Source organism: Folsomia candida, unplaced genomic scaffold (genome assembly GCF_002217175.1).
Source record: "Folsomia candida strain VU population unplaced genomic scaffold, ASM221717v1 Fcan01_Sc001, whole genome shotgun sequence".
In the NCBI taxonomy this organism is placed as follows: Eukaryota; Metazoa; Arthropoda; class Collembola; order Entomobryomorpha; family Isotomidae; genus Folsomia; species Folsomia candida.
The window spans coordinates 2,876,461-2,893,312 of NW_019091193.1; the positions used below are offsets into that span (position 1 = coordinate 2,876,461).

The 16,852-nt window shown below is 42.8% G+C and overlaps 2 protein-coding genes across 2 annotated transcripts; both read left to right on the forward strand.

The window, feature by feature from the left end:
- Positions 1-2,694, forward strand: LOC118434027. Its single transcript, XM_035846679.1, has 3 exons — positions 1-2,175; positions 2,279-2,455; positions 2,672-2,694. Exons 1-3 carry the CDS (start codon positions 9-11, stop codon positions 2,692-2,694), a joined length of 2,367 nt encoding a protein of 788 aa, XP_035702572.1. The 5' UTR covers positions 1-8.
- A 97-nt stretch (positions 2,695-2,791) lies between these two features.
- Positions 2,792-15,788, forward strand: LOC110841744. The gene is made up of 8 exons (XM_022087441.2): positions 2,792-2,922; positions 2,996-3,078; positions 3,139-9,045; positions 9,143-9,585; positions 9,666-12,585; positions 12,658-12,847; positions 12,974-14,708; positions 15,176-15,788. The coding sequence occupies exons 1-8, from the start codon at positions 2,834-2,836 to the stop codon at positions 15,566-15,568; spliced, it is 11,760 nt and encodes a 3,919-aa protein (XP_021943133.2). The 5' UTR covers positions 2,792-2,833; the 3' UTR covers positions 15,569-15,788.
- Positions 15,789-16,852: the final 1,064 nt, after the last annotated feature.

Below are 16,852 nucleotides of genomic sequence, written 5' to 3' on the forward strand. Positions count from 1 at the left end.
TCCCAACGATGGATGAAGACGGCAAGGTCAAGAAAGTTGACACCTCGGAAGAAGCCATAGATAGCACGATGACTCAAAAACAGAGTGACTTTTTTCTAAAATTCTTCATCTGCATGACCCAATCGCAACTGGAATTTCCCACCAATTTGTACGCCCTGACGAACATTCTACGCCCTTACGACCTAGCCCTTTCCGACACGATTGACAACAACGCGTGGGACTCCTTAATTTCCTGCCTCCTCCAACAAGCCACGCAAGACTTTGTCCAAGACAATTTCAACGAACTCCTCCCCCTCGATCCAAACGAGTCGGCGCAACTGGAAATTGAGCTGAACCGATTGAAACGAATTTCTGGTGAGATGACCCACACCGAGATATTGGAAGCCCTCGGAGGAAAACGCCCCTCATTATGGGAACACATTGAGGCAGCCATGACCAAAATAAATGCCACGTTTGGAGTCAACCTAAAATTGATGTTGTTTGATGGAAGTGAAGAATCAAAGGCGGAATTGGCGAGAATTGAAAAATTACTAAAAATTGAAGAGAAAGTGGATAAGGGTGACGCTCCAGGTGATGATAAACTAGGCGGAGAAATCAAATCGAACGAAATTCAAGAAAATTCTATTGGTGATGGAAAAGACACAAAAATTGATGATCAGGAACTAACTAAAACTAAAATTTCGCCCCCAAAATCTGACATGGCAGACAAACCATTAATTGATGAAGATGATAACGCCAAGAAACTAGAACCTGCCCAAGCAAAAACCCCTGAAATGAGGAAAATTTCCGAACAATACGTCACCGTATGGTTCGACCCCGTAGGAAAACTCTTCCACAACATAATTCTACGGGAATTGCTCTACGAAAACGTGGAAGAGTTCTGCGACGCCTTACTTGAAGACATCGTAACCCACGAAGAGGTACAAAACTACCACTTGCAAACCATGGAACCCTTCCCGATTGCCGATATCGTGCCGCATATTCAACAACGACTCGGGCTTCTGGCTAAAATCGAGTCAATCTCCGACCTGATAAGTGTCGCCTTACCGGATGCTGATCCCGAACATGTCTCATCCTTGAAAAAATTGGCCCAGCGAGAATCCCAAGTTACCCCAGACAGTCGGACGACATCTCTCCTTTACCGGTGCAAACAGCAGTACGCCTTCGGCATGAAGAAAGCATCCGACCTAATCTTTCAAAGCCACTCGGCCCAGCATAGGGACAAGTTGAGACAAATTATCGAAAAGGAGGAGGACATGGTGCGCGAAAGCGATCGCTTGATGGACGAACAGATCGCGGCGGAAGAAGAGAAAGCGAAACGGGAACAGGAAATTCGCGACTTGGAAAAACTTATCGCGCAAAAAACCGGGGACAGAAGCGACCTTTTGGCCCTCATTGAGCAAAAGAAGGCCGAATTGGCTAAGACGGCGGAAAATTTGGAAATTGCGGCGGGTCGGTTGGATTACAACCAGTTTCGGAAAGGTTTAAGTGAGGCGGAACCCTCGTACGAGGTCTCGATGCTAAATGTGGAAATATCCAATTTTAAGAAACTTACCACCCTGCGTGACCTAGTTTCCTACATTTATTCCGTCTATAACAAAATAGCGCGACCCAAGAATGCCAACCTCTTCTGGAAGTATGTCGCTGCCAATGATACCTTATCCAATAGGAACGAGCTTATCGAAATAATCGCGACCTGTTTGCAAGACCCGGCAAGAATTGTGCCAAACAAGGAAGACTTTTCCATCCTGGAAATTACTGGGCGGCAGATCGTGACGAGCCAGATTTTGGGGCAAATCAAGGATAAAACATTCCGCGAATTGAGACTCGTCGCTGGCAGTATAATTTATGTTGATTCAAATTTCGAAAATGGCACCTGGCACGGAAAGAATTTAGTAATTAGTAGCCCCGTTGTGGAAATTAAGGGCAATGTAAGCATAGATTTGTCCGGGTTGCCTGCCCCGGCCGTATTTTCGTCACAAGCTGTAACAGCGAACCCTGGTGGTCAACAACTTAGAGGCATCTTTGGAATGCTAGCTGGAGACCCTTTGGCCGGCCGGTCGGGGATGGATGGACAGGATGGCGCTCCGGGTGAAAGCTCGGGACACTTTATGCTTCAAGCGGACGTCGTGCGAAATGGGGGCAACCTCAACGTTGTGGCGTCCGGAGGGCAAGGTGATGACCAAAATTTAAATTTCGCGAAAATTGCGAAAAATTTTCGCAATTTTCGCGATTTTAGCCGAAAATTATTACTGTATGAAATTTGTACTAAAAATAGGCGCCTCTGGACAGTCTGGTGAACACGGGCGAAACGGACGACACGGCTACAATGGACACAATCCAGATTTTGGTCATCCAACGGAAGGAGGTGATTTCAAGGCGGGAGTTAAGTTCGAAGCGGGATCGTACGGCACGCCTGGACAGCGGGGAGGAAATGGGGGAAGGGCGGGATTAGGTACACATGTCGTATTTTGGCTTCTTATAATAGCTTGTATTGACAAGTACTTACCTACATATAACCTGAAAATCATGGCTAGTAAACATATCGCGAGAGGGAAAATGTTGTAGTTCATCGATAAGTACAATTTTGAGGTATCTAACTTTATATGGATGCTCTAAATAATTTGGAACAAATGTGCTCTATTTTTGGGTTTTTATTTAAAAAACTTAGGGGCCGTCCATAAATTAGAGTAGATTAGGGTCAGGGTAGCGTTCAAATTCTTGAAGTTCTTCTATCAATACAAATATCTAATCAGAGTCCACTTTCACAGGTGGTGAGGGCGGTCATAAAGGCAACCTTTCACTCCCTAAAATTTCCCATAATATCAAGCTAATGTCCAAGGTTGGCACGAATGGGCAGGACGGCCGGCAAGGAGGAGGAGGTTCCGGTGGCCAAGGCGGATACGATGGTGTCGACATCATGTGAGCCATATTTACATCTTTAATATTTCTTAGTTAATCTATTAGCACAATTTATTAATCCATCTCTGTACAGTTGGTATTGGATTGGTGGCAGACTTATCGGAGAATGGCACTGCAAACGGGGGAAGGTTCGCGTCTATCGTAGATACATTAAAGGTGATATTAAATCTTTTTTGTAATCGTGGCGACGAGCTCATTACTGGAATAATTTTTAAGGCATTACCGGAGGGTTATGGGGGTGGTGGATCGAAATGTCCAAGAACGAACAGGAAGCCCGCGCCAGCAAACAACTAGACGGAAATCGTGGTAATGATGGCGCCACTGCGCAGCAACGTTCGAACCAGCGGCGTACCGCCAGCGCGAAACAGGAAATAAACAAAGCCCAGGTTTCCATCTTATCATCCACGATTCGAAGCATGTACGGAACTTCGGCCGCCATTCAGGAAGCCGTTACTTCCTCGGAAAATGAAAAACGTTCCCTCGAACAAACTCAGAGAAATTTAAATCAGCAAAAGAATACCGCCACAGCGTCCGCGAAACGTCTCGAGGAAGAAATCAAGGCCGCCAATGAATCCAAAGACGCCGCCGAAAATGCCAAAGCTCAGCTGGAAGAAATGTTGCGGATCAATTTAGAAAATCAGAAACAACTTGACGCTGCAATGAAGCAAGTGGCGGCTGAAAAACATGAGCTTGCTGAAAATACGAGAAAAGAGGCCCTCATCTCAGAAGGTGTGGGGCAACAAGTTTCCTCAATTTTCGAACAACACTCCCGCGAACAGGTTCTACAAATGAGACAAAATTCCGAACAAGTTCAGCAAACGAGTCTAGTCAAGGATTACGTTCCCCCAGAATCTTCAGAAGACTTGGACACTAAAGAAATCCACTTTCGGACGACGCATCACCCTGAAATCGAATCGCTCTACGACGAAGTTCGCCTTGTCAAGAACGTTCATAAACTTAGCGATGAATTTTTCGCTATTGCAATCGCAGCCAGGTCGAAGGATCCTGGGCAAGGCGGGGCATTTGAACTTGGTCTCCAGTCAATTAAATCATTCACCAAGGAAAACAAGCTCCCGCTCTATATCCGACAATATCTCGATTTTCAGAGCATCAAACTGGCAAAAAAGGATTCAACTACAACCTTACTAGTCGAATATTTGAGAGACCAGCTCCCACAAGATGTCAAGGTCACGCTTCAAACTCAAGACTGGCTGAAAACCAATATCCAACTACGAACCAAGATATTCAAGAGTGTCAACTACGTGGGCGATTCGGTCGGAGAATTTCTTTTCCGTTTAAGAAAACATGACGAAAAGAACGACATTGTTGCCATTGAAGCCGAAATGCACGCCATTATGAAGACCTTACCACTTTCGAGTAAAGGGCGCATCCTCCTCGACCATATTTGCACCATTGTCTACCACCACTTGGAAAATTGGTTTATTTCCGAAGTCAAAAACTCACTCCCTGAAAAAGCCGAGCTGGACACAAGATTCAAAACCTTTGCAAATTTCGTGGACGATTTTTACCGTGAGTTGAGATCCGTTCACGCAAAAGTTGGCCTTCTCCGAACATACGAAGTCTGCTTGGCGGAAATAATGAAGCCAGAATTCAATACAGTGTCAGGGTTTGAAATATTTTGGGAGCGCGCCGCTCTAATTTTACTCGATATGGGGGGTAATGATAAAAAAGATGGGTGTTTCTGCATCTGGAAAAATCTCAACCTTCTCACCGAAATGTTACGAGGGGGGTCAAAATCAAAGCCAAAAATTGAAAAGTTGAATATCATTCCAAAATTAATTTTTATTACGGACTACGTGAAACTCACGTGTGCACAGGTTTCTTCCCTAGTCGAGAAATGTGACTTGATCCTCGCTGCCTCCCACGGCCCCGGATTGCTACCAATTTACGACAAAATTTTGGAACTAAAGCATAAATTTTACTCCAGATATGTGGACACAATCCAAAAACCAGCTCTATCCAGGATCACAGCTTTTACCGATGGAATTGGTGACAAAGGCCAACAACGCGAAATTCACGCTCAAATCGAAGACGTAATTTCCAATATTATCGAGGCCAACGCATCCCCCTTGTCATTACAACATCGTCAACATTTTTACGAACGAATAGAAGAAAGCGTCCAATCCGTCGGGGATAAGAAGACGGGGGTAAATATTGTAATTAAAGATATCCATTCATCCGTCAGGTCCTTCAAACCCGCAAGTAATCTGGACAAACTTCAAGACATTGCATACATAATAACAAACGGAACCGATTTCCGGACAGACTTTAACCAAGCGCTATCCACTCTGACAAGTTATCTGGGAACTCAAAGTGAGACTAAACTAAGCCCAGAATTTATAATCGGGCTAAACTCGTGGCTAAAAGCTGTCACGATGTCCCTCCTACTTCTGCAAGATGGCGTTCAACTTGACGAATTAATCATGGTGGGGAAATCCATTGGAGATTTCATCCGAAAAAATTTATACCTCTCGAGTTACGGAAATTTCCTTATTCGCGACACAATTCGCGATCTGCAGCTCGTCTTGAGCAAGAAAATGACTTTATCCACGTTCCTAAAACAAAAGGAAGTTTACGAAAAGGGAGACAAATCTATCGACGAGTGTGTCGAATTGAAGGTACAAATTGTAAAGTTTGTCGAAAATTATCTCACCGCCTCGGACGAGGTTGTCGGGCTTGAAGAAATTACAGCCAGCGTGGATATGCATCTCGATAAGATATTCGTCGCCATGCTTCGTGAAGGAAAAGGAGACGAAGTTGCAGCGCTGTACAGTAGTATCTTGAACAAGCTTGAAGGAAGTAAATCTACTGCGGGAGAGTTTCTAGGAATTTTGGCAAACGTGATCAATGCAGCTACAACAAATGCGGTAACTTTAAAAATTTCCGCTCTATCCACTTCATCCTTTGTACAGGAATACAATCGTGACCCCTTTGATATTTCCAACTTTGAAAAGCTACTGAATCATTGTGTAACCAATATTTTGGCAACTCCATCCGATTTCACGCCAATCATAGAGTATTTGCTTCAAGCTTTTGTCGCGATGCAAGTTATGAATCCAAAAAATTATCAAATTTCAGCCCAATCCAATACAGAGTTTGAAAAGTTGTGCGAAATTCTGGCCAAGATTTTGTCAAGTTTGACTGATACGTTTGAAAAACATCAGTCTAATCTTTCTCTGGATGTCATGCACCATTTAGACAACTTGCAGAATCTCGTCGTATCAGTAGCAGAGAGGGATAATTCGACACTTGCAGAGTTTTTGAGAGAGAAATTAGAAGATTTCCAGGGAAAACGGGAAACAAATTTTAACAAAAAGCGCACCCAACTTTTGTCCAGGTTTGACGACCTGGTGCAAGTTTACTCAGACTCGGAACACGGAGTCTTATCATTTACCGGTGTCGCGGAAGTCTTCTTAACTGAAGGAATGGTCAAATTTGTAAAAATTTGCGGCACACTGAATAATATGACAGAAAAAGAAGGACATGAATTTGACCAACTCTATTTTGAAAGTCTACTTAAATATTTCAATCTTCAAGCCATCCCTACAATGCCGACAAATCTGAGGGCTGACGTTTTCCACCTCGTAGCCACAAAGGGGGCTACTCAACTTGGAAATGTGTTGAATACTTTTCACAGTCTGATAGAAGCACCTAGCCAAGAAACTGATTGGATAATGACATTTTTAATAATTTTGAACAAATTGATCGTCTCAATTCCGACGGAGAAAGTAACATGTGTTCAACTTGAAGGCACGCTTCACATGCTAGACAAATGCCACGGGGAGATTGAAAGGTCTGAATTAAAAAACAAATGCATCCCTCAGATCAACGACATACAGGCCTCCATCACGTCGTTGTCACGTCGCATTATTGCAACGAAGGGGGGCGATCCCTTGGCCGCTCTAATTTCGCAAGATGTCGACGTGTTGTCGTGCATTAGTCCAAATTTAGGTCAATGCTTGAAATTGCAGTGCAAATTATTCTCTCTTCTTGAAAACCACAGCTCTGCCAACATATTTAACTCGCATCTTCGAACCATTGTGGATGCTGCATTAAAATCAACACTGGGCGTAAATATACCGCCAGTAGGAGGGAACGAATGTCTCGTTGCACTAAGGGACTTAAAAAATCCGCATGTTTGGAAAAGTATCCTGGCCGTGGCGTCTATATCAGTGAAGATAAATTTGAATGAGTCCTCATTTCTTGGTCGGGTAGCGACTAGCGGATATTCGGCAACTTGGGAACCCTCAATCACCCAGATTAACGATTTGGTCGACTCATGCATTAAGACATCCTCGACAAACGACCTTGCTCCAGATGATGGAAATCGATTTATTTTTGCTTTCCTGGATGAAGACGTGACCGGCAGCTGCATCTTCTCTGACATTCTCACCTCTCACGAAAAACAGTGGATTGAACTCATATTCTCGTTCTCACATTCAAAGCAACATGGGCTCCTAAATGCTGCAATTTGTGACATCTTCGTTAACACAGGAGCTCCTGGATGGAATAATGAACTTGAATCGCTCGCTTATACTACACTTTTTGGAAAATTTGTGGCCGAATATAAACCCCTCTTTAGTGAAACTCTTGGACAAATCAAGCCCTCAGTAAGCGCCCAAAGTTTCAAAACCTTGCAGGAAGAGGTAACTATTTTCTTGCAAAGTCACAAAGAAGTTTTACGAAATCGAGAAGCACTCCAGCTCTCGTCGAGCAGCTTAATCGCGCACCGTCAAGCACAGGACGCTCAGGGAAATACGAGCCACGAAGTTCAAGAACATATATCAACGATAAAACATTTTGTGGAACAGTTTATCGTTCTAAAATATAATTTCAACCGATCCATCTTTTTTGCTGGGGCTGAAGGACATGGTTCCCTATGGTTTGAATGGATGCGGCTTCTTCATCAACGCTGTACCTTGAGGAAGCTTCCATTGCCGGAGTTTAATGCCCTCTTACAAAGATCGGTCGATCTACCTGTGCCAAAATTGGTTTCGCTAATTTCTCAAACTACAATGGAACACTGGCTGGAGACGATCTATTTCCATATAGCCGTGCAGAATTATATCACCTATTTAAATAACAAAGAGAAAGCATCGGTAGGGAAGACAATGGATGTGGAATCGAATGTGACAGAGATGACGACTCTTCTCAAAGCATTAAAACCAACGCCCTTCTTAAAAAGATTTCTTCTCATGCTGGGGGACAAAATCATGATGGAGATCCAACTAGCAGAAATAAGTGGAGCTACCCCTTTAGAATTGGACAAATTTGTCGCCGTCATTTCAGACCTTACTCGTATCGTCATTTCCGATAAGTTAATTGATAATTTAGAGAAGCATGGGATTTCCCAGTGGGCCATATCAGTTCGAGAACACGTTCTTCTGCAAATTTGGCCTCCACAGGTGGCCACAGTTATTCTAAAATTGGAAGGAACAATTGGAAAAGATATCGTTTCCGAGTTTGTTGGCCTGTTCGAGAAGAAATTCCCTGGGAAGCATGAGGTATTAGTAACCTTGTTGGAGAAATTTGTTAGCCGCCGACTAATTCTGGACGAGGAGATGATAATATCATTTAAAAGAAAGACTATTCCTTCCACAACTCTGCCAGATTGGGAAAGTTGGCTTGCCGCGCATGCAGTCGAGATCAACAAAAGGTTTCGCGATGTCCACGAACTGGCGAGACTGATGAGGAACGACGAAAAGAATCAAGACATTAAACTAATGCTAAACCCACAAGGGGACACTTGTAAAATGGAAGTGATCGTAGTTAAAGTAAACGCTCTTTTAGACCAAGTTTGCAAAATCGCTCCACCTATCCTTACACCGATAGGGACTTGGCAAACGGAACAAATCATCAATTGGGCAGTAACTATTCGCTCCTTCTCTGAGCAAGAGAGAAGACAAATCGTGGAAAAAAATAAGACCGAGGTTCTCGCCGTACTTTGCCAAGCTTTAAGGGTGTTTACGAGTAAGACGAATCCCACTACGGGGTCACTTGAGAAACCCGGATTTCTGCCACGTGACACCCAACTTGCCTCTGTTATCCTACTAATCGACGCATTCTATGCAAGGATGGGTCGTCTTGCGGAAATATCTACAGGTACATACATGCATGCAATTATACAGTAGTATCCAAGTTATTTAAGATTGTACATAACTTTTTAGTACATCCTGATCTTATACTAATAAATACATAGGTGAAGGGAAGACTTTCATTACCGCTATGATGGCTACCTTTCACGCCTTGGCGGGTGACGACGTTGACGTTATCACAAGCTCACCCATTCTAGCTGTGGAAAATGTGAGGGAAGTAACCGGCTACTTTAGCCTATTTGGTATCTCGGTTACCAACAATTGTGATAAAGAGTGCGAGCAGCATGAAAGAGCTAGAAAGGAGAGGTACCAGTGCCAAGTCATTTATGGGGATGTCGGCTCCTTCCAGCGGGATATCCTTCTCACAAAACTCTTTGATAAAGGAATAACAATGAACAGAACGACGGAAACTGTCATAGTTGACGAGGTTGACAGCATGCTGTTGGACAAGGGTGAAAATATCCTCTATTTATCCCACTCAATTCCAGATTTGAAGCATTTGTGGCCTTTGATGATTGAAATTTGGCAAGCCACTCATGGGCCTGATGTATGCAAGATAACATAATATAGAAATGTTTTCGCTTTTAATTCTCTTAAAATCTATATTATTCCGTTTACAATCCCAAGGTTCTCCAAGGGCGTCGACAGGACATCTCTCTCGTTGTCTGTTTTATTAGGGAGCGAATGCGTTCAGGCGACATCTTCATGCCTAATCGATTACGCAACTTTGTGGAGCGAAGGCTCCCCATCTGGGTGAAAAATGCTTTCATCGCAGAACATCTGCTAGAAAATGATCCCTACATTGTCGCTGATCTTGACAAGCGGGGAACAAAGGTCATCATCGTGGACAAGGACACTGGTGTTGAACAGGTCCAAATGCACTGGAGCAATGGCCTACATCAGTTTCTGCAACTTAAACATGGCGACCGAGTCACTCCAGAAAGTCTCAAAGCTGTATTTATGTCGAATATCGGATACTTTCAACAATTTCGGGGTAGACTGTATGGAATCACCGGTACCCTGGGATCCTTCGCTGAACGACACTTACTAACTGAATGTTACGGAGTGGATTTTTTTAGTATGCCACGATTCAAGGCAAGTAAAGCGTATGAAGAGGATGGATTGATTGGAAGAACCAACAAAGAATGGCTGGATCTAATTTCGCAGGAAGTTCATCAAAAGACTAAAACTGATTCCAGAGCTGTGCTTATCATTTGCGAAAATGTCGCATCAGTTGATAAAATTGCTGAAAAATTGAAAGAGACTGTTTCTTCGGGGAAAATGTATTCGTACAAGAGCTCATTTGATGAAGAGTTTCACCGAAAAAATAGGAGTTCCCCTCTCTCTGCGGGCGATGTTATTATTGCGACCAATTTGGCGGGACGAGGTACCGATTTGAAGACTTCGCTCGAATTGGAGCAGGCAGGAGGACTACATGTCATCCTCTCTTACATGACTGGAAACATCCGAATTGAGGTCCAAGCATTTGGTCGAACAGCCCGAGCGGGGCTTAGCGGCACGGTTCAGTTCATCATACGAGACCCAACAGCTGACACTAAAAATCCCGTTACAATCGACCAACTTCGACAACTCCGTGATATGAAGGAAGCAGAAAGACTGGAGAACTTTCGAACCAAAAGCATGCAACGGATCGAAATTGAAGAGCACCTCTGTTCAAAATTCAATACATTATATGCAAACGTTGCTACATATTTAAAATCATCTGGACTCCCGCAAGAATACAAGGACTTGCAGTTGGAGTTTTTAAAGAACCAATGGGCCCTATGGTTAGATTCGATATCTGAACAGATCAAAATTTTACACATCACGGGGAGGAGTCGAATCCTTGAGCAGTTTTCCGATTTTGAAAGGACTGCTATGACCAATATATCCAGATTTGGTTCATTCGCCACAGGTGCGCTTGAGCACACCAAGCTAGGTCGATACTACCAATCAAAGGAAGAGTACGGTAGGGCAATATCCTGTTTTGACATGGCTATCAATTCGGAACCTAACTACGCCGAGATATCGCACTATTACAAGGCCGCCTGTATACTGAAGGAGAACATGAGCGGAATGACACACAAGAGGAGGGCTATTTACCACCTCAAATCTTCAGAAAGCGTAATTCGGAAAAGAATCGCACAAGTCATGACGGCTAGTCAAACTCTTGATGTGACGTCTAGCATACGCCGAGAAGCAGGAGTCGGCACAGGCAGCAATCGATTCGAAAAGCAAGTCAAGAGTGAGTCTGAACTTTATCAAGTACATGTTGGGAAAATCCAAGAAGCAATTGGAAGCACTGTGGATGCTAAATTTTTCGAAAATATAACTGGTGTTAATTCTGAGCAAGAGGGTGAAGAAATCTTCGCCTGCCTTAGAAGACACTATAACATTGTGAAATCATTCCGCCTAAGCAGAAAAATTAGGATTGGTGGAGACAACAAAATATACATTCCAGATGGAGCCACAGGACAGCCAATTGAGGTGGAGTGGCCAAATGCTTTCCGCTACTGTAGAGATGAAATTGTCAACTTTCTTCGTGAAAGATTGGGTATGAATGGGAGCAGTCGCGTTATCGAGCCAGAAGGGTTTTCGTACTTTATCCAGACCCAGACCAGCTTTTGGACCATGTTGGGAGGCTATGGCTTCTTCGAGAACGAGGTGCAAGCCAGAATTCAAATGGTGAACGAGAATCTAGATGGGTTGGTCGTTCCTGAGCGACTAATGGATTACAAAAATTCTCTTACGAAAATATTGGGTGGGAAAAGTAATCAAGCTTTCAGTCCGGATATGTTATCTCCATTGGGTCTTATGGCGAACGACTTGCAGGAAGTAATCGACGCATTAGTCAAGGTTGGAATTCTCGTTTGGAAAACCACCTACTCAGCCAAGTTAAGTTCCGCTATGAAAGACAAGCTCAAGTGGAACGCAACTAAGGGGAAATTCGAAGGGATTCCCGCAGCTCTTCAAAAATACGAGGATATCATTCAAGCCATCATTGAGGATGCACCATCTTCCGAGGATGACTATGTAAATCCAGATAAATCAACACCTTCTTTGAAACTTGAATTGTCCTTGACCGATATCCCGCTACCTGACACCGCTCAGTTTGGAAGTCGCCAACTCTGGGGTGCGCTGAACGAGTCGGGCGTAATTAAGGATTGTAAAGTCAACTTTCAAACCAGACTGGCCGACAACTCGGGCAGGATATCAGATCGCTTAGAAGAAATTCAAGAAGCAATTGAAGATCTTCCAGAGTTGAAACAGATTTACAAGCGCTATAACGGTTCGGGAGATTCTCCGAGTATCGATGATGTCATGGAAGCCATCAAAACTACAATCGGAAACATCAAGATATTTCCCGACATTTCTGTCGATTATCAAAAATTGGAGGAATATTTTAGAACTGGTGAATATCCACCAGAAATTGAAGAATTTCGGTACATGGTTTTCCTCCAAGTGCTTGAATGCACAGAGTACAAGTCATGGTGGGATTGGGGTGCATTTATCGTAGCAATGTTGGGAGTAGCTCAAATTATTGCGGGTAATTGAAAATACTTACAAATGCATGCATTGGTAGGATGAAAATGGTTGAATGTTTACCATTTCCTTTCAGGAGTTCTACTCGAAGTTTTCACAGCCGGAATAGGCACCTATATTGCTGGCGCATTAATCAGTGAGGGGGTTGGGGATATCGCATTCGCCATCGAGGCTGGCCTCAGTAAAAACTTTAGCTGGAAAAGCTACCGTGATCATAAAATTATCAGCGTCTGTATATCAATCGTAACTTGCGGAGTGGGGGCATGGTAAGGATTATGTACAATTGTTTGTCTCTTAAAATTTCGGGATTTTGAACAATTTTTTTCATTAAAGTTATCCCATCGTTTCAATGAAAATGCAGATAGCTAATTGTTTTCATCCGATGCTTCCAGGTTGTCCAAAGGTGCGCAAGTGTCCAGATTCGCCGGAAAAGCAGGATTTCAACTATTTAAAGCCGTAGCACTCCGAGTCATTAAGAAAGCCGGGCAAGCCGTCCTCTTCAAACTGATCGATATCGGCATTGACAAGTTGCTCGAACACATTCAAACCCAAGCAATAAAAAATTGCGGATCACAACTGGAATCATTGTTCCTTTCTGACCCTGGAATTAAGTCACAATTAGCAGAACTCCAACACAAAATGGACTTCGTCTATCAACACAGTTACGAACCTGGTCAGGCTGAGAAAGTTATCCGTGATGGACTCACCCGCGTCCTTGCCGACATGCAGGGGGAAGGATTTGGCGTGAAAATGGGGGAAATTGCGTCTAAAGTAACCTCCGGAATGGCCAGCGCTATCGGAAAAGCGAGTGGAAAGCTACTCACGCATGGAAAGAGGGTTGCCGAAAATATGGAAAGTGGCAACAGTTTTCTCTCCAAGGCAGCCAAACTTGCCCAAATTGCTGAAGTGATTGATAAAGTGATCAAGGGGGGAGAAATTGCAAAACAGCTCTTGGAATTGGTCAACCTTGCCCCGCAGGTGTTAACCAGGCTTTGCCGTCATTTGGAAATGCAGGGGATTAACTTGAAAACTGTGGGAAAAGATAAAATCAAAAATAGGAACGACTCGGGACAATTTGTCCAATTCAAGAGTGAGTTTACTAAATCAACTAAAGATGAGTTGGTCAAGATGCTCCTTTCCAAGGTGAATAGTGGCCTGGTCGCCCCCGCATTCCAGGATTTGACACAAAGCGCGCTGAAAAAAGCGGGCAAAGCGGTTGAGAAAAATACGAAGGCTATCCTCCACTCCCTTCGAACACCGAAGGAGGAAGAGATTAAAATTCTGAAGACGTTGCGAAGGCGAGAGGCGCTTAACGAACCGGAAATTGCGGGGAAAATTAAGGGCAAAATTTATTTAGAGGAACTAGATCCTGCAACCCCGATCAAAAATGCGGACGGAAAATCAATCCAACAATTACGTGAATGCTATGGAGACTCCATTTCCGTTTACAAGGATCAAATGGGAAAATTCCACGTGGAGCGGCCGTCCTTTGAAGATTCTATTAAGAATTTTGGTCAAGGAAGGAAGGCGGGATTTTACGAGTTAATGATATGTGCAAAGTACTACGGACAAACGGTGGAGATCTCCGATTTAAGCGGGGAACTTGAAACTAGTGGGACGGACGGGAAGGTGAGAATTCATCCGGATGGTACGCCCACCAAGGATCGCCCCCCACTGAGGATGGCTTATCAAAAGGGAGAAAACGGTTTCGGCTACTTTTCCCCAATCGTGAATGATGAAATCGTTCCGTTATCGAGAAGCAATTCAGACACGATCAACACCAACTTGTACCAATCCCTGAACTTTCTAGCGGGTGAGAAGAACGTTAAATTTCGGACGGAAGAGTGGGACAAATTGATGGTGGAAGCTTGCTCGAAGGATAAAGTTAAGGGATCCTTGGCGAATATTTCGAAATATGCGGGTGCCGACAAGACGGCAAAATTCCTATATGAAACGGGCGCCTATGAGGTTGGGAATGATAAATTGTGGCAAAAATCTAAAGCAGCAAAATTGACTGGAATTACGTCCCCGAGTCGATTTGATAGGAGGGCAAAATTACCAGGGTTGGACAACATGGACAATATGACGGTGCAGACTTGGAAAGGAAATTCGCTCGACATTGTTGTGGTAAAAATAAGAATGGGCGTACTCAGGTCAATCTTGGAATATATTTCGAAAATTGAGCATGGCAACATATTTATGTAACTTGCGAAGTTTTGCGAAAATTTGTGAGATCTCGTAGAAGTTTTTTTGGGAGAACTCTGGTATTTTTGTCGCAAATTGTCCCAGCAAATGGGCATGCTTTTATTTTGCAAAATTATTTCGCAACTAATCCTTCTCATCCCTAGCGAGAGAAATTACAGAAATCCATGGAAATATCAACAAAATATATGTTTTTGAAGTCAATTTGAAAGATTTGCCAAGCCATATTTTGCGAATCCCTTCACGAACTTTTAGAGCTTCGCAATTATCGCAAATTTGCCAAATGAGATTTGCAATGCGAAATGAAACGTTGTCGTGAGTACGCTCAATAAAAAGTTTTGTTTAGTCGAGCTTCCAAAATTTCACTATAAACGTACGAAACTAAATTGCAGGTCGGGGATACTTTCGCAGTTTTGGAGAAACCGACAACAATCGTGAAACAAGCGTCGTTCGAAATGCCAAACCTCGACCCTGCGATTGACGCTTACATTAAGGAGAGAGACGCGAAAATTGAGAAACGGTTAAATCGTGCTGTTTCCCAATATCTGAAGGCGAAATGGGAAACTCAGAGTGACATGAAATTTGGCGAGAGCAGAGTTCAATCCAGTGGGATGGATCATCCGGAATTAGAAAATCTGACTGGTTATCCAAGCTCTTTAGTGAGAGCGAGAACTTTGAGGGATTCTGCGCAGAATAATTTTGGAAGGATAGCTAGTAGCCGATTAAGTGATGATTTTAACCTTCCAGTCATGGAGTTTAAGGTGCATGGGAAGTCTACGGCTTGATTTGATGTAAAATTCCAAATGCAAACGAAAATGCAAATGCATTTTAAAATTTTGTAAAATTGAATATCCAGAAAGAAATACTGCAGAAAAATGTAGACCAGTTGTAAGTGTATTTATGTATGTTATGTTTCAATTTAAGGAGTTATTATGTATTGGAAATTTTCTGTAAAAATGTGCGTGACTCGCAAATAAAAGTAAACTCTTTGTCTGTTAATGCCAAGAATGACTCTCTTCATTTTCCTCAACACAGAAAAGTCACGACCTCCTACATATCTAGGTACGGATTTTAGCACAGATTTCGATCCGTGCTAATTTTCAAAATTGTGATTTCCGTAAGACATCGTGACTATTCTTTTGATAGTTTTCATCATAAGTTACCTAGTTTATAACTGTAAAAGAAGTCTAAAAGTTGTGAAATTGAAATTTTGTTTATTCTCTTTGTATGCAAAATGGATTTGAGGCATCCGACTTGCGAATTAAAAGGTTGCCCATGTACATACATATATATTTAAAAATGGATTATATGTATACATATAATAGTCGCAACTTTTATGGTAAATTAAATCTGCAATTACTCCGAATTACTTTCTTTATGCTTCATCTTCATTATGATTCTAAGGTCACCCCCCATTAGGCCCCGACAATCCAGGGAACTATAAGGACCAGAAATAGCATAAATAAATAAGAAATCAATTTTAAAATCCATACGCAAAATTAATAAACGTACTTCTTCTGCAAGTATCCCCCCTTGCAAAATTCAGTCTCGCTGACAAACTGTTCCCATTTCTTCTTACAGGATTCGTCATCACTGGGTGCTCGAGGGGCCTTGGTGTAATCCTTGGGACAAGAGTAGCCTTGAGCAACTTGACAATTAGCCATGTCAATTTGAAATCCGCAAAAATATTCGTCATTTTTGGACTGTTCTTTTGTACAGCGACACACCCTGACATCTTCCTCGCTGTAGACGCATGATGAGAGGAAGGCGATTAATATGACAACCGTGACTGATACGGATTTTGGCGTAGTCATGGTACTCTAATAAATAAGCATGTTTGGAAATAGTGACGCAATTCACGCAGTCATTGTCATTCATTGGTAATTTATAATTTGTAAATCCATTTTATCACATAAGTTTACAAACTTTGACAAAATAGAAAGACGTTCTTGACCAGAGTAGTTTACAGAAATGCGTAAACTAATTTTCCGTAGGAATTTGCAAAAAAGGTAAAAAGTTTGTAAAGTTATAGAATTTTCGGATTTTACAATGTTACCAAGGATTGCGTG